This window comes from Gadus chalcogrammus, chromosome 11, assembly GCF_026213295.1.
Source record: "Gadus chalcogrammus isolate NIFS_2021 chromosome 11, NIFS_Gcha_1.0, whole genome shotgun sequence".
NCBI lineage: Eukaryota > Metazoa > Chordata > Actinopteri > Gadiformes > Gadidae > Gadus > Gadus chalcogrammus.
The window spans coordinates 4333017-4350940 of record NC_079422.1 but is presented as its reverse complement, the minus strand read 5'-3'; the positions used below and the strand labels follow the sequence as shown (position 1 = coordinate 4350940).

General features: G+C 42.8%; 2 protein-coding genes across 4 annotated transcripts; one reads left to right on the top strand and one right to left on the bottom strand.

Moving 5' to 3' along the window:
* The first annotated feature begins 4349 nt into the window (after positions 1 to 4349).
* On the top strand, positions 4350 to 11999 carry rundc3b (RUN domain containing 3b). Of its 3 annotated transcripts, none has more exons than XM_056602380.1 (11): positions 4350 to 4689; positions 5582 to 5697; positions 5886 to 6019; positions 6714 to 6799; positions 7009 to 7098; positions 8752 to 8832; positions 8935 to 9109; positions 9468 to 9625; positions 10335 to 10395; positions 10664 to 10785; positions 10880 to 11999. In XM_056602380.1, the coding sequence occupies exons 1-11, from the start codon at positions 4595 to 4597 to the stop codon at positions 10881 to 10883; spliced, it is 1122 nt and encodes a 373-aa protein (XP_056458355.1). In that variant the 5' UTR covers positions 4350 to 4594; the 3' UTR covers positions 10884 to 11999. The 3 variants fall into 3 exon arrangements, with proteins under 3 accessions (XP_056458355.1, XP_056458354.1, XP_056458356.1); XM_056602379.1 differs by having other exon boundaries at positions 4356 to 4689; positions 10249 to 10395; XM_056602381.1 differs by lacking the exon at positions 10880 to 11999 and having other exon boundaries at positions 4356 to 4689; positions 10249 to 10399; positions 10664 to 10744.
* On the bottom strand, positions 9680 to 17752 carry slc25a40 (solute carrier family 25 member 40). Its single transcript, XM_056602382.1, has 9 exons — positions 17235 to 17752; positions 16652 to 16711; positions 16339 to 16445; positions 14708 to 14775; positions 14475 to 14599; positions 13263 to 13546; positions 13082 to 13163; positions 12854 to 12937; positions 9680 to 12768 (listed from the first exon to the last, which is right to left on the bottom strand). The coding sequence occupies exons 1-9, from the start codon at positions 17329 to 17331 to the stop codon at positions 12635 to 12637; spliced, it is 1041 nt and encodes a 346-aa protein (XP_056458357.1). The 5' UTR covers positions 17332 to 17752; the 3' UTR covers positions 9680 to 12634.
* Positions 17753 to 17924: the final 172 nt, after the last annotated feature.

Sequence of the window (17924 nt, the reverse complement as noted above, 5' to 3'; positions counted from 1 at the left end):
GGGTTTGCGGTAACCGGTAACCCTAGGTTTTCCGTTCCAAAATGAACACGGTATGTTGGTTACTATAGAAACATATGCTCTGAACCAAACCTGGTCGGAGCAGGTTTTGCGCAGGTTAAGTTTGATACGTAACCCGGTTTTGGGTATTTAAACCCGCGTTCACTGCAGATTTCATGTGTTCCAAAGGCATGCCCTTTTGATGAGAGAACTGCTGATATCGGAGCGCAAATTATATGTGCAATCCACCGGGAGCGATTAATAAAACCACGGTTCGCGTCTTGGCATAACGGATGACTTTTTGCTGGAGAGATATAGATTCTCGCGCAAATCTTTAATATATTTAAATAGCCTTCTCCAACCTTACATTGCCAACACTACCAATCGAGGACCTGGCCTCAGTTCACTCTAGACTATATGCGTAGCCCTCCGTTTTTTGCAAATGGTGGTTTTATCTATAGTTGGAGATGCTGAGCGCGTCTCAGTCCTTTCAGATGACCCATCCAAGATTTTTATCGGCCTCCTATCATACAAAGAGCAATATTGTCTGAGTACTAGGCCTATGCCGAGAGGCACTTACAACATAAAGTATGAAATAGTCCTAACGGACTTACATCCACTGGAGAATGTTCGATCGTAGCCGGCGGCTTCATTACAAGCACTAATTCATCTTGATCTGTGAAGTTGATGAATTGTTACCAAAAAAAGAAACATTTGGAACATATGCGCTGAGGCACGCACACGGTTTGCATGTGTTACTTCGAAGGCAAACAAAATCTAAAATACAAGAAAACACAAAAACCTACATTCAACCAGTGGGGTACCCTCACATGGGCCCTGACTCTCTGAGGAGGTACCTCCAGGTACCCCCTCCATGCCAGGGCGCCCTGAATTTATGTTTATTAACAGCTCCTCCACCGGGGTCAAGACAATTTGAGGGCCAGATCCAGTCTGCCGACTGTCGGCCTTTTCACGATTGGCTTAAAAACAATGGCTCATTTAAATTTAGACCAATACGATGGTGGGAAAAGCTTACCAGTTTGTATGTTTTTATACTTCATTTTTACTTGATCCGCTGACCGCTTGGGGGCCATCGGAGTACATGTTTTTTTAGATGAAAAGGGTTATGTGGTAGGAACGTTAAGAATGCTTAACTGGGATATTTATAGATTCATGGCTCAAATATTAAGGATCATGCTTTTGACGTGTAACTAATGCATTTACGCGGTCAGCGATCCGCTGCCAGGCTTTGGTTCTCCGGGTTGCAGAGGCTTTAGCGTTCCCTTTTCTTGTGATAATGTCCTTCTCCTCGTCATAACTCTCCCGGAGAACCTGGAGTTCCATTTCATTGAAATAAGCGGCCCGTTTTCGCCATTTTGATCAGGGTTTCCATGATCCATACATCATGCCTTTTTAGGTTTGGCGTGGACGCGCACAACCCTGTGTTAACCAACCCCGCGTTGATTGAACTAATGCATAACCGCTGCTGTGGAAACGAAAACTCTGGGTTAGTCGGCACAGGGTCAATCAACCTAGAGTTCAGCGTTAACTCAGTAGCCGCGTTTACATGGACACATGTATTCCGCATAGATTTCTATGCAGAATAGAAAATGATCATATATATGCCTTATTCGGAATACAATTATCTGTTCGGCATAGAATTCTATGCCGAATAGAAGAGGTGGTGTAGTCCGTTTTAATCGCCATGTATACACTTATTCCGAATAGATTGGGGTTTAATTTAGAGCAACTGCAGTACTTCGCAATTGGTCCACTGAGCTCCGTCGGTACTTTTATGCACACCGAACTTGACCGCTGTCAAGGAAAGTGGATTTATTGCCTGATTCACGTCTTTGTTATCACTCCGTAAGTAGTCCGGTAAGCATGTCTGGTTGCTAAGTGACGGGACATGGGTGTTTATTAATGACGTGTTCGCGTATCGTAGTGACGGCGCACGTCCGAGATAACTGTAGATGAGTAGGCTACTACTAGTACTTTTGCAGAACATATAAAAAAACTTTTTAACGGTACTTTTATACACCCTGAACTGATTAGCGTTCAGCCTATATTCGGCGCTGCTGCCCAACTTGTACAGTACCATGGCAACCCTCATTGCCAACGGTATTGCTCTTCGTACAGTTACCTCCTCTGGCGATATATTCTTCATGAGCTCACATAACTTCACGAAAGACTGCCGACTCCCATCAGTCTTGGCTGCGGACTCGCATCCAAATTCCTCTTATTTGCGGCAGAGGTGGGGGTAAATATAAAGATCGGACGGGAAATGTACGTAGCTGTGCTGTCCTCTTCCTTCTTAATTGAAGGAGCAGGCAGAGAAAAGCTCTCTCCTGCTGTGCTTTCATTAAAATCAAATTCACAATGCCAAATAGTGATAAGACGTCCATTATGTCGCCGCCGGTCCAGAAATGTGTCAGGTGTGCGTGAGAGACATAACGGACACTTTTGTTACTGCCATGTATAGAGTACATTCGGATCACATTTTAGGAACAGATCTATTCCGCATAGAAATCTATGCAGATCAGATGTGCCATGTGAACGCGGCTAGTGTTCGTTAAACCTCCGTTTGTGGAATACCCCACAGAGTACTTCCGTCGCGCCAGGGTTGTTGTTGTCACGCCAGGGTGTTGTTCTCCGGGGCTGCAGCTGAATACTATTGGTCCTCTGGTACTTCAAACTGTTTAAGACATAACTAAATCAATTTTCAACCGTTTATCTTCGTTCATAACAAATCTACACACTTGTATCTAAATCGATAGGTAGATTGACGAACACAGAGATTGTGACATCCGTCAGCAACACGCAAACTCTGTGTTCGCCAAAAAATTATCGAGTTTTAAAAACAAAATTGGGTCGACGGGTGATCTACTGATTGTATTGTGTGTATAAAATGTCCTTTTTAATAAACAATCTGTACACTTACAAAGTTCTCAATGCCTCGTTTAATATGTTAAGACCCTTATTATACTACCGAAGAAGTGTCGGGCTACTTTTAGCCTTTTAAGTGGTTTAAAATAGGGATTTAGTTTTTACCATAACCAGTGCCCCCAACGTTCCAAGCTTATAGCGTTTTGATAGAATCTGCTAAAAAAAGCCAACTGAAGAAAGCGTCTATATGCAGTTTTTGTGCTCCAAAACAAAAGTTTCAACTCGTTATCATACAAAACATATCCCAAATCCATTTTACACCGGAATTACCCTTTAATGCAAATCGGTGAAGTGTCCCTTCAAATATATCAATACTACCCTCTGTTAGCCCATTAGTGAAGGTTATTTTAATCCGAAGTCAACATTTGCTTACTTCGGCAACATTTGTTGCTTCGCTTTCCCTAACAACCCTTTTAAAGTAAATGTAATGTTTTCCCTTATGTTTAGGGTTAGTCTGTCATAGACGATGACATAATTTTGGCAGTACCTAGTTTACACCAGGCGGGGCTTAGGTTATGACGTAACCAACTTTTTTTACTACTTCAAAACAGGATTTATTTTTCCCCATTAAAATGTATGCCTCCTGTCCTCCTCAATTTGTAAAGTCACACACACACACACACACACACACACACACACACACACACACACACACACACACACACACACACACACACACACACACACACACACGTCACACACACACACACATTGCGCAACAAATCAAAACGCCTCCATACATTCAGTGCTATGCAGTAGTAAGAAAAGACAGTAGACAGCCTTCTTTTTTCTGTTGAGAAAGCCTATATAATGTGAATACAATGCATTCTTCATCTTGTAGGCCTAAGCTATTGCCATCAAAATGAGTGAGCAAGCAGGTCCAATCATATTTTAATCATTGGAATCGTTTCTGACTCCTCATCTCTTTACGGCCGCTGGGTGTCGTTGTCCCTCACTAACTCCCACATGATGTCATCAGGGTCTTCTGCGCTTAATAGTTTGAGGATTTAAATGCAGTGGTAGTAGGCCTATGGATCACGCCTAAACCAGTTCTTAAATACGTGTAAGTAAACAAATTAAATATGGTATTATACATTCTATATGCAAAAATGTAGGTCTATTTAAGACGTGTTTCATAAAAATCCCACATTGTTAGTTAGTGGGCTATATTATGCCTATTGAACAGTAGGCCTACCTTATTGTAAAGCTGTCATTTTACAGTTTACACCTCAATGTAAACAATGTCACAAACTGTCCATCCGTTGATTTGGTCAGACAACTTCGGCACACTACTATGAAGCTCATTAGAAACGAAATCACTGTTATTCTCAAACGATGGATTTACCTACTGATCGATATCTTGAGTGTCCTACGTAGTGGCGTCATATCACTCAACAGTGGTTCCGCCTCAGCCTAACAGAGGGGCCGGACAGGCCACGGAACAGGCGAACCTGATAACAAACCACTCCCATTCAAACCATCCTTTCATTTTTTTTTTGGCAAGAGAGCGAACGTCAGTCGTGTTGACTATAGATCATCGTCAGAACCGGGCCCGTTGACTCGGTCCTGTTCTAATGCAGTGAACGGCGGACCAGCCACTGCGTTATCGGCCAACATTGATTCGGAGTGGGACTACGGAGCGGAACCGGGGATGGCATCGCTCAGCCTGGGGCTGCATCTCGCCCGCAAACGGGGATCTTTCCGCAGCGGAGCGGTGGAGAGAAGGAATCTTCTTACTGTATGCAGGTAAGCATCAATTATAAATATGTTGACGATCGGTGATTGGTCAAGTCTTGTGAGAATGAGCATTATGTTAGCTGATGGGGATTCATATCCAACTTGCGAGGGCATCATTTTGATGACATCAGCCACTTATCTCCCCCACGCAGATATCTTTCTCTGACGTTAACAGAATTGGTTCTGGGGTTTTAAGATCAACAAACAAACCACAGCAGAAGGGAAATATTGCTATCTGCTATGTAAATACTACTTCACATCGTCTCTCTCTCTCTCTCTCTCTCTCTCTCTCTCTCTCTCTCTCTCTCTCTCTCTCTCTCTCTCTCTCTCTCTCTCTCTCTCTCTCTCTCATTTTCATATATATATATATGTATATATGTCCTATCTCGTACACACACAAAGTTTATCCACACCCTGCATTTAGAATGACCACGCAGCACCCATTCACAGGTAAATGCTACCTGACCATCATTAGTCAATCTATGGTAGTCCGCCTTCCCATTAATGCATCTGTATATCCAATCCAAATACGGCTTCGTTATCAAATGTGCATGGGTTGGATTAGAGCAGTGAGCTTGCTTCTGAAGAGCATCAGAATACAGTACACTCAACCTTGTCCATTTACTCTTGATTTCTGCCTAATTGACAAAACCCCTATTAGGTAAAGTCAGTGCACATGGTGGGCTGCACTTCTAACTAGATAAATGGCTTAATGCCAAATAGTAAATTAAAGCATCTTGCTTCTACTGGAGATGATATGCTATCAATTCCAGGCGCTAGCTGGTGAAATTATATTGATTAGTGTTTTATATTTAGGATCATTCCTGCTGTTGTAGTTGTTGTCGTTGTGCAACACGTTCTGCGTGGTGACAAGCTGGGCCGGTTATGTTCTCATACTCAGGTTTTCTGTGAAGACCTTGCTCGACCGCTCTTGTTTCGAGACGATAGATGATTCGTCTCCAGAATTTATCAATTTTGTTTCCATCCTGGAGCACATTTTCAGTCACAGGCTCAAAGGTAACGTACAGACCACTCCAGTACACGTCAATCATCCTTCATTATCCCAAGGGATGCAAGTAACTGCATTCTTATTATTATTTAACAACTAGACCCACGCTACACAGGTGCAATACAGACAGGAGATATGAAGTCTAAATGTGTGATTTAATACTGTGTCTCTCGCTCTCTTTTACTCTCACTCTCAGGTCAGGTGACATGGTTTGGCTATGAGAGCACCCGAACCTTCTGGGATTATGTTAAAGTGGCCTGCAATAAGGTCCCACACAGTTGCATACGTAGCATTGAAAGCATGGAGAATGTGCAGTCGTCTCGGGCGAAGGTAAACATCACGACTAAAGAGTCCACAGAATGACCTGAATGAATGAGTCATTGTGAATGTGATTTTTTTTCTTTGAATAAATATTGCAAGGCAGAAAAGCAGGGGAAATTGGGGAATGTTAACTAAATATGAGGTATTCTTGCCTCTAGTCAACTGATTTTTTTTTTTCCAAACTGCAACAAACACATGCACACAAAGACACACCACAAACACTCTATTGTGAATGGTGTATTATTTTTGTGGTTGTTTTTGTCAGGGGTTGAGGCAGACTTAGTACGACCGTTTTGTTGCACAGTCGAACATTATACTGAGCCTTGTGGTCATGAAATGTACTGTTCATAAATTATTGTCTAATGAAAACGCCACAAGAGACAACAAGAGTCACGCACGTTTTCTTTCGAATGCAGTGAGGTAGGCTGCCGTGGGACCCTCTACTACAAAGGTTGGTCCATCTGTGGGGGGTCAGGGTAGGACAGGGTCAGGGTTGTAGGGTCTGGGTGCTGTTACTGATTCATACTAATTGGTTCTATCCATTTGATGTCATTCATGATGGTAGATAATCCTAATGAATTCTTTCTTTCTTTCTTTCTTTCTTTCTTTCTTTCTTTCTTTCTTTCTTTCTTTCTTTCTTTCTTTCTTTCTTTCTTTCTTTCTTTCTTTCTTTCTTTCTTTCTTTCGTGCTACATGTGTGCAGGGAAGGGCCTGGATCAGGGTGGTTCTAATGGAGAAAAGATTTTCAGAATACATCTCCACTGCCCTGCGGGAGTTTAAAACATCCAGGTCTGGTTTTTCTTGGTACACATGCAAGTGCCAGCTTAATGGTATATTGTAAACAAAAAGCATGCAATACCAATATTGGCATTAAGCCGGTAACAATAAAGACTTTACTGTTTAAACTTCCTCATACCCCTATGTCCCATCTTACCATTGGACAGAGACATTGTTGGTTATGTGAGTGCTTCATCTGGGTCTGAACATGTTGGTTCCAGGAGGTTCTATGAGGAAGGAGCGATCATGCTTGGAGAGGAGGCTGGCCTGTTGGCTGACACCCTGATTGGCCTCAACACCATAGACTTCAGGTGCAGTTCTTGTTGTCGTTCTGCCTGGGCCCTGTACCACGAAGCTCGCTTAGAGGGTTAGCGAGGTATGTTGAGCTCCAAGCCTGGGTTAGTTGTACCACGAAAGTCGATCTCTTTTAGCGTCGCTGTATCACCATGGTGACTTATGCTCGCAACCAAACCTGGTCGGGAGCAGTTTTTCGGCTTAGTCTAGCCGGAGATCGGCTACTTAAATCGGCGTGCGCAGCTTCCTAGCCCCTCCTCTGACAATGGCGTCACCATTTGTGGGTGTTCCCGTGGACCCCGGCGCACTTCTCCGGAGACAAGGGTTTTACGGGACAGAACCGATCCCTTGGCATTGTCTGACGATATTCAGATTTCAGACTTTATTGTCATTGTGCAAACAACGAAATTGGGGTTCTTCATGAGAGATACAGATTCTCATCAGAGGGTGTTCGTTATTTGATCGTCCTTTTGGACCTTATGTAGACAATGATTACTGTTGCGCATTGTGTCTCAGTGACAGAGTGCTAGAGTGGAGGTAGCGCGTCAGTCTTGAATTCCTGCGCGGGGGGTTCGACTCCCATGTGACGCGAAATATATGTGAAGCTTAAAAAGTCCTAATTCTCATGCATATGGAATACTTATTCACTAAAACTTATGGAATTATATTTTTGTGCTTATTTCGAACTTCAACCCATATTTTCAAGGCCGTGCTGGCAACACATCTATGGGGGTAAAATGCATGATGATAGACCGGCGAATTTGAACCCCGGTGGCTGGCGTTCGGGTCTTATACTAATCCACTACGCTACAGCCGCTACCTCTCAGCGGCCAAAAACATGCGATACATTGCTTAAATAGGGTGTATTTAAAGTGAATTCCCTAAATGATAGAATAAGGCAGGATGGACGTTGCTTATGCATTTTTAAATCATCATCATTCTATTTGGATTAATGGCGAACAATTCTGCATTTGGCATAGTTATTTTACAGACAATATGCAGAATCTTTTCACTTATACTCATAGACTGCTTGATCTATCGTAAAGGTGAGAAAAATGACGCAAAAAACGCCCCTTTCACGTGAACGCGCACTGAACCTAAAGCGGAAAACCTGGTTCAACTAATTGAATCTAAAGTGAGCTTCGTGGTACCATTTAACTCTGATTGCGAGTTGCGGCTCTGTCGAGCCAGGTTTTCCCAAGAAAGCCTGGGTATGTTCAGCGAGCTTCGTGGTATAGGGCACAGCTGATGTAATTCACCCCCTTTTTGCTGTTTTGTCATCACAAAGGCCTCTCTGGGTTACATGTCAAAATCTTTTTTACCATGACTGTTTGATTTTTTTTTGTTTGTCCGAACCGACCTTAATTTTTTAAAATTGTCCAGGATGTTTGAAATTGGCAAAAAAAATAGAATTCTAAATAGCTTCTTAACACTACAGCTATTAATTGAGGTAGCACCCTCACAGCAGACCTCCATTACCGCACAGCGTTCTTGTGCGTATCTGATCTGATAATCAGAGATTGAATATAGACCATAGAATCCCCTTCACTATTGTAATAGATGTGATTAATCAGCTGATGCAATCTTGTATTGAATAGGGGGTTAGTGCATACAAAAAACTAACAGTTTCCTTTTTAATTTCCGTCCATTTGAATGTCCTTTCTCTTCAGCTTCTGTCTGAAAGGAGAGGGGCTAGATGGAGCGTACCCCTCTGTGATCGACTACACGCCCTACCTGAAGTTCACCCTGAAGTAAACAAAAGGCTTTCAAGTCTCACTGCCAACATACTCCTAAATCAGAATTACAAGACAGTGCCCTAACATGGTGCTATGCTGTGTGTGTGCGTCCATCAGTGCAGACAGTATCAGTAGTGATGAGGACGAGATGAGGACTGTTGGGAGCAGTGGCAGTGAAAGCAGCACTCCTGACAAAATGGCCACGGCAGCCGACATCTTTACTGAGCAGAGCAGCCTGGTTACCAAATGCAAACGCCTCGAACAAAAGTACCGCATGGTGTTGGAACAAAAGGTAGGGTGTGTGTGTGTGTGTGTGTGTGTGTGTGTGTGTGTGTGTGTGTGTGTGTGTGTGTGTGTGTGTGTGTGTGTGTGTGTGTGTGTGTGTGTGTCAGATCAGATGCAATCATGTGCAGATAATGATTGCCAGATTTAACATTTACTTTGAATGATGTCAAGAGTTAAATAATTCCGGTTTTCAAAAAGGTAAAGGTCGGGATAATCTTTGGAGAATTAATGCAGGTGCAACAAGCAGTGCATATACGTTGATAAAAAATCAGCTTCTCAAGAAAATTTGTGCTGTAGGTGGTGTTGTTAAAATGCTCGTTTGTTTCCGTCGTGTGTCTGTGTGTGTCCTTCTCATCTCAACTCAGAGTTACCTGGAAGACCTGGTCCGCCTGCGTGAAGTCCAACTGTCCAAGTCAATATCAAACAACTCGGCTCTAGAACAGCAGCTGGCAGACACACACTTATCTCACAGCATGGAGAAGGAGCAGCTTGAATACATTATACTCGAGCTACAGAACCAACTGTAAGTGTGCTCTGTTTCCTGTGTGTGTGCATCATGCGTGTGTGCATCCGTCAGTGCGTGTGTTGGAACGTGCATGGACAACTGTGTTCGTGTGACCTCACTGATGGCTGGCTGGAGATGGTATGACGGCAGGTCCAATGTGGAGTTGACATTCAGAACACAGCTGGGGGCGTTGAGGTGCATGTGTGTTTGTGGCCTGCTTGTTCACAAACACTTAAAATATGTGGACAATTTCAACTTTTAAACTCTGCATTTTCAGTGCTTTTAGATATCTTCACCTCTAAAAGCCCTTTTGATCGATATTTACATTTAAATATCAATCACATGTCTACAATGTGATAATCTACATGATTTTCTAATTGAGGTAAATCATGACGGACAGATCAATCTCTTCGCGTCTATGCCCGTCTTGGAACATGCAGAAAGCCTTTCTCCCTAAATTACAGATTGTGAATAAATAAAATGTGACTAATATTAATCATTCAGAAATCAGTGTCTTGGCGGGGTGATCCCCTCCTTTTCCACCCACTCCTCTGTCTCTCTCCTGTTCACAAAGGACCAATTACCATACAAACCAATGTAGAATCAGGTCACTCAAAGCTGTCAGTCCCCTACCTCCACAGGACCGTCCTGAAGAACAACGACCTCCGCTCCAGACAGGAGCTGACGGCCCACCTGACTAATCAGTGGCCCTCTCCTGGTACCTTAGATGCCAGCGCTGTTGCCTTGGATACCCTGCTCTTCAGGAAAAGCACGGAGCCGTGGGAGGAGTAGGTGAACCAGGTCCTATCATGCTGTCTCAATAGATCTAAGTCTGGATAGATCAGTGCTGGATAGATCAGTCTACCAGCCTACCCAGTGGACTGAAGTAAACGTTACTCATCTATCCTGCACAGATCTAAGTGGACACGCCCACTAGTGATGTCAGAAGGGGCAGACTTTCAAAACGGCTTAAGGGCTAATCACACTCACACCTGGTGGTATAATATGTCCCCTTTAATATTCACCTCCCTCTTCCCCTCTGTACTCTCATTGCAGAAAGAGCTTCCAGAGCCTGGAGCAGCTGTCTGTCAATATGAGTCTATCCCAGACGTCTCTGGACCCTGCGCAGAGCCCCGGCGCGGAGACCAGGCCCGACGGGGAGCACTGGCCACATCACGGTGCGCAGGACTGCAGCAGCACGTTGGTAACGGCTAATGGACCCTGTGTCCCTGAGATGATGATGGTTAACCCTTTGTGTTCCCTGTAACGCAGCTAAGGAGGAGACGCCCTCTCTGCGAGGTCTGTGTGGCTCCTTGACCTCAGTAGCCAGCTATAAGTCTCTGGCCAGCCTGAAATCCAGCGAATGTTTGGCCAGTCCTACCACAGAGACAAGCACCCCAGGCCTGACCCCCTCCTAGGAGATGGACACGTGGAGAGCAGTCAGGCCTTCCTTCATACAATCTTCAAAAACAATGGTTCCACTGATCTGAGTGGTATTATTTGTGTTGGAATCTGTGACAAGTAGGACTCAAGGGGTGTTAAACCATGGTGACTGTAAAGGTGATGGTGCGCAAGAATCTGCCTTTGCATGTAGAGTTTGTAATAAATAGTGTTGAGATGATCTCTAACCACATGTTCTGTGTTGCATTCAGCTGTAAGACACCTTGTGGGAGGCTTTATTTGACGTGGTTAATTGGTGTTGTCATCTGTGGTTCATCACATTGTCTCCTCACGCCTATCTTTTCTTAAAGATAAACATTGAAGTCAATCCAAAGTTAGCACAGCAACTTTTTACTACCGACGAGCTATTTAAGGGAAAAATAATTTAACAAAAAAAGGTGTTGAGGTTGGGACATATTGCAAAATTGTTCCCATATCAGATGTTGCACTACAAAGTCCCCTCTGTTTGGCCACTTTTAAACTGTTTCTTTTATCTGTGCTCCTCGTTTGGATTGACTCAGCATTTTTTCAGCCATTTAACAATTTATCTGTCTATTGAAGTATTGAACTGTTTGGTTCTCAGGTAAATATCACAAGCCCTGATACTCCGAGTTATAATTTGGGGAGGTGATCGCACTGACTGTATTATCTTAATTCAGAAATTTACACATTTTTGCTTTTATATATAACTTTCTTTATTCTTAGTTGTTTTTTTTAACCCAATTGTCCTGAAGGAGTAACTTAATAAATGAAGTGCTGCCATCACATATAAAGATTTGTTAGGACAGGGTTTATGACCAGTTGTGTACTTGGAGAGTGAACTTTTACCTTTCTACCTTTTGCCTTTAGCTAATCACAGCGGCCATTTGCACCTAGATTGATTGAATGTGCTTATTTATTTTTTCTGTCTGTTGAAATAAAATGTGAACCAAGTCGATTGCTATGATATTGATTCCTTACTATTTTATCATTATAAATATGATTAGCCCATTCTGGGATAAACACGTTTATGTTCTGTTATGTTCAATTACATATTCAAATTATACTTTGCTTATTGATTATGTGTTAAAAGTTAGAAATGTAAACATCTTGAGTAAAGAAAAACACATTTATTTAATTTAAACCTAATCAGATTTGGAAAATAGAATGAGACTCAAAGACGTGTGCTCATAATGGACCGTGTGGTCCAGTGGTATCTTCATAACGTCTGCCCCTTCCACTCCCCCATATATCAAAGGAAATGGGGCATTGACAACAAGCAGTGAGAGAAACCATTTATGGTTGCTCTCACTGCTTGCTGCCATTGCCCTATTTCCCTGTTCTCCAGGGAAATGGGAGGTTCTTTAGTCTGCATCAACTAGTCTACATAAATCACAGCTTGCATCATACCCGACTCAGAAGGACTCTTAACTGGTATGCATTGATCATCAAATCATGATAAATATACCTGTCATTCATTAACAAAACCAATCTAAATATATGCAATAGTTTTCTTTTGGCACTCGCTTGCAAAGGACCAGCTCAGGCAACATGGGCTCACATGGGCTTTGCATCAGTCAAGCAAATGCACTGAGGAGCGGGGGCGAATCAGCTGTTGCCAGGCTGAAGCCGAACCAGTCTGGTCTCCTGGTTCTGCTTGTGGAAGAAGGCCTTCCCAAACTCATAGGTGCTGATCATAATGGCGCAGGCCGGGGCCACCTTGATGAGCCTGGGCAGGAAGCCTGTTAACGAGAGGTTGAGGTGAGAAGGGTTGGCAGATCATCGGTGGATCAAATCACGTGGCTGAAGCTTCGTATCAGTACCGACCTGCGAACAGTCCGCGAGGGCCGCTCTCGGCCACGATCCTGCTCATCACGCTCCATGTGGAGCTGGAGCTCTTGCACAATGACACTGACAAGAAAGAGACGCTGCTGGTTAGCAAAACACACAGCTCTATTGAGGGTGACTTTGTAAAAAACAAATAGTTGCCTTCCTTCCATTACTAATCAAAATCCAATAAAGAATGAACAAACAGAGGCCTAATTGTGTAATTACAATTCAGTGCTTGTAACTCTCCAAGCTCGACCTGCCGTCGAGTCTTGACCACGTCAAATGGTAAAGTAGCTATAGAGGCAATCTGAAACAGAACACACAAAGTAAATGCTTGAATTATTACTTGACTATGAAATAGTGTCTAATTCTGATTGGGTGGTTAGAGCTCACTCGAGCGACTCACAGCACCAGATGCAGCCCCAGAGAGGAAGGTGATGGCAAACGTGGCTTCTGTGGTGTTGTTCCGCTCGCACAGCCAGGCTTTCCCCTTCTCGTAGTTGTACCAGTACATGGCGGAGAAGGGCACGTCCCTGAGCAGCGTGGGGCCCCAGCCCCTCCACAGAGACAGCCACCCGGCGCTCTCCACCGCCGTGCGGATGCAGGCGCCCAGCTCCCTGTAGGACTGCTTCTGAGACTGGAGCTTGGTGCGGATCAGCTCCAGGGGGCTGATCACCGTCACCGAGCCTACTGAAATAAGACAGGATTGCTGGTTAGGCCTAAAGGCTTTGGATTCACACCCCAATGTCTACCTTGAGCCAGATGCCTAGCCCTTTCTGGTTCCTGCATGTATCTGAATGGAGTACCTGGTTTTTCACTCTGCTGGGGGGGCATTTATTTGTCCCTGACCATCTGATGGTAACACAAAAGCCGGATCATTTTAAGAAGGGCGGAAACCTTTTACATAACCTCATGTGTCACATCTGGACCATAGGAAGGGTTAACGTTGTGTGTGAGCAAACAATGGTACATTTAAAAAGTTTAGATTTAGATCTGAATCTCCATGTGATGTTCCTGCCTTATTTACCTTATTAAAGTCGATTCTTCCACATCAAGAAATATCTTAAAGGGTACCTATTATGCTTTTTCGACTTTTATGACCTAAAAACGTTGTTATAATGATTGATAGTCATATTTAACCATGCACAAAAAACGATGTAGATTTTCGGGAAACTCTTCCTCTCATCTTGGCGCTTTCAGCATTCTCTGTCAACAAACGGTTTCGTCCTTCTCCGCCCCCTCGCCCCCCCTCCTGCCAACCCAACTCCGTTGTGATTGGTTACCTTCCTTGAAGCACGCGCACGGCAGATTTGACCAGGCATATGGGGGGGCGGCAGGAATGCATCTAGGTAGATGATTTCCCGGAAATGTGAACAAGTGAATGCAAACTTTGTCCCGAGTGTTTAGCGCTCTGCACAGCCACCCCAGACTGTTAGCAGGGAATACGTTGAAATGCATGTACGTCATTATTTGACAATTTAGTATGGTTAAACATGACTATCAATCATTATAACAACGTTTATAGGTCATAAAAGTCGAAAAAGCATAATAGGTCCCCTTTAATTGATAAAGAAATGATTCTATCCTGTTTAGCATTGTTCCATAGATGCGCGCTCACCTCTAGCGATAGCTCCAGCAAAGAGAGGAGCCACTTCCGTTTGGCCCTCCATCCTGGCCTTCAGGGCCACACACAGCTGGTCATAACATGTGAAGTAGATCACAGTCGCCGGGACGGCCATCACGCTGCATCACACACAACAGACTAATTCAAGTAAATCCTGGCACACACCAATCCTAGCAACCCAATACATGTGTTCTGTGGTTGTGTGCATCGGTAGAGTTCAGACTCACAGGGTTGGAGGGAGACCGCTCCAGAGGGACTTGATTCCTTCATGTCGTATAATTTTAATAAAGGCATCCTGCAGAGACGGTATACATGTGTAAAGAAAAGCATAGCATAGGATAGTGGTCATCATAGGCATAATACAACTTGAATCATAGGAAGCAATAAAAAAAAAATGCTAATGCTTAATACTAATGCTTGCAGGTCATTCAGGGCCAGTGCTGGCTCCCCTGGCCCTGAATGACCTGGCCCCTTCCCCTGGCCCCTTCGGCTCCCCAGTAAATGCACTGCAAATCAGTTTCAATATGCAGAGGACAGGTTTGTCTCTTCAGTGCATGATCAGCAGGTTACCGGGTAACCATATAAGCCAATAAGAGATTAACCATGCAATAGCATCTGTTTAACCTAAAAAGGGCTGCAACAACAAATCGATGACTAAAAGCGTTGGCAACGAATTTGGTCATCGATTCGTTGAGTCTAGCCGCGCGATTAATACGTCACTCGTAGGCGCGGCACTGCTTTTAGAGCCATCCGCCGACTATGCCGCCAACAGGTTGGTTCATGGTTCATGCACGCCCACAGCGAGCTTAGGTGTGAGCGACCACAGCTTGGATTTTGGTCATATCTTAACACTGGACTGTATGCCTATATAAAAGTGTTGTAGCTTCACTGTCTTTGGGTTAAAAAAAACTCCTTCAACTCAGTATCCGTCTAGTCCAACCAAAAACTCTTTTCAGCTGCTGCTGCTGCAGACGGTGTGCAGACGGGCTCGAAATCGGCACCGCGTGCATCAACAGTCATTCAAAGCAGCGGTAGTAATCACACAACCGGACGGTGTAGAAAGTCCCGCCAGTTAAAAATAGTAATCCAGGTTTTTCAATCCATGTTAAAATCGGCAGGATATAGAGCTAGTTATCTTAAAAATAGTAATCCAGTTTTTAAATCAATGTTAAAATCGGCAGGAGCTAGATAGCTTACAAAAAAAGTAGCAAACTGTGTCAAAAATTCAGGTCGGCTCAGTAATATGATGGATGTGTTCAAATGCAACACAAAGTGAGAATTTGGCGAAAACTTGTTTTACCAGCAATACAAAATAGATAGTAAAGATGGAATTATGACCTCTTTAAGGTCCTATCTTGAGCTATGATCATCTTATTAGCAATTAAAGCAACAATCCAAGTTCTATTTCAACAAAATAATAGAAAAGTATCAATAGTGGTATCAATAAAGATCTTATCGGTTAACCGGTTAACCATGAACATCCCTTATATACTGTATATAAATGTATATCATACACTGTATGTTTTTTTTGCGTTATCCCAGTTGTGTTTTTTTATTTTTTTATCATTTAATATTACTTTTGATAGTTCCGGGACGTTGGAGCAATAACCTGGTGTTTTTACACTTCAGTCTGCACTGTGAATTTGAAGTAATGTTCAGTTTTTGAATAAAGATGAGGCAATTATAAATGTTTATTTTTTCATCTGATTCATCGATTAATCAAAAAAATTATCTACAGATTAATCGATTATTAAAATAATCGTTAGTTGCAGCCTACAATGCAAAACAATGTACCCCAGGCAGGGTAGTTGACATTACTGAAGGGAGATTAACCCCTATTTGAATTAGGATAATTTACCAGTGTACCGCTGAAATGACCAGGAGCCTTGTACCAGACTTTCGAGTTGCCGTTTTCACACAGACACAAGTGGTCCATGAGGCCATTGCAGTAGACAAAACATCTGCCTGGAAAAGGTGGACAAGTCATTGAATAATCTCATTTACATTTACATTTAGGGCATTTAGCAGGCACTTTTATCCAAAGCGACTTAGAATAAGCACATTTGTCAGAAGAAATTCCCAATAATGCCATATTCTGATATAATCATATTCATGTAACATCAGGTCACATTGTAAAACATAGATTTTCAATATACCTATATTCAATATACCTTTGAGAAATGGATTATGTTGTGCTTGAAGTCTGATCTTCACAACATCCAAAGGTGTAACTGAAAAACAAAACCTGGAATATGAGCGTCTGCACAATAATCCATCTTTTTATATGTCTCCTTATATCACACACACACACACACACACACACACACACACACACACACACACACACACACACACACACACACACACACACACACACACACACACACACATATATATATATATGCGTTAATCATATGCACACATGCCAATTAAATCCCACTCCACTTCTTAGCTTGAATAACACTGTTAAACTATTCTATACTTTCTATATTACTATACTAGGCTACTAGATACCCTACTACGCATGTACTCAGGAAACGACCAGAGACAGTCATTAGGATTGAATCATTAATAAGTACTAAAGTAGTTGAGTTGATTATTTTAACCAAAGCGACGTCCTTCAGGTTATGTTGCTACAGGCAGAGGACATTTGAGATCGAACCCAGAAGCCTTCAGCATGGGGCTCGGTCTCCAATGTATAAGAGTAACATAATAATATAATATTATACTATAAGAGGAGGTGAACCAACTCACCGAGGAGTGAGGTGAGGATTGCTCCTGAGCAAGATGACACCATCTGCTGAACTGGAGTGATCCCACCAGGGGTCATTCCATGGCATTTACTGGTCATTATATTGTCCTGGATATCGAACAATTCAGTACCCTAACGTCACGAATTAGAACTCATTTGAAATAAGTTGATCCATACTGATATGACACGATTGATCCATAAATGTTATGGTGCGCAGTTCTTCAGTATCCGCATGACAGCACCGAGAACACGCCTAGATAGTCATATCAGTTTTTGCAAACATGACCAATACCATAAGGAAATTGTCAAATTATACAAGTGTACAGTATTTAAGTATAAGTATACAACCTCGAGTTGCTGGTTAAATCGCCTTACGTTTATTATGCAATTTGAAATTGCTAGTTGCACTTTCTTTACTATGTTCCTTCTACAGATATATAATTGGATTATATGTATGGCAACAACAAATATTGACTTACATTTATTAAACAAAAAATAATTGTATGATGGCTGCAAGCAACGTAACTCTCTTTGTATTTATTTGTTTTGTGTGGAAACCTCCTATCTCAATCCAAAATACAACCGATCTAGGGTGGCCAGATCGGTTCCTTTATCCACGAAATCAGCTACTTACTTTTATATATTTGTGAGTTTTACCCTAGTGACAATCTATGGTCGTTAATGTTCAGAAA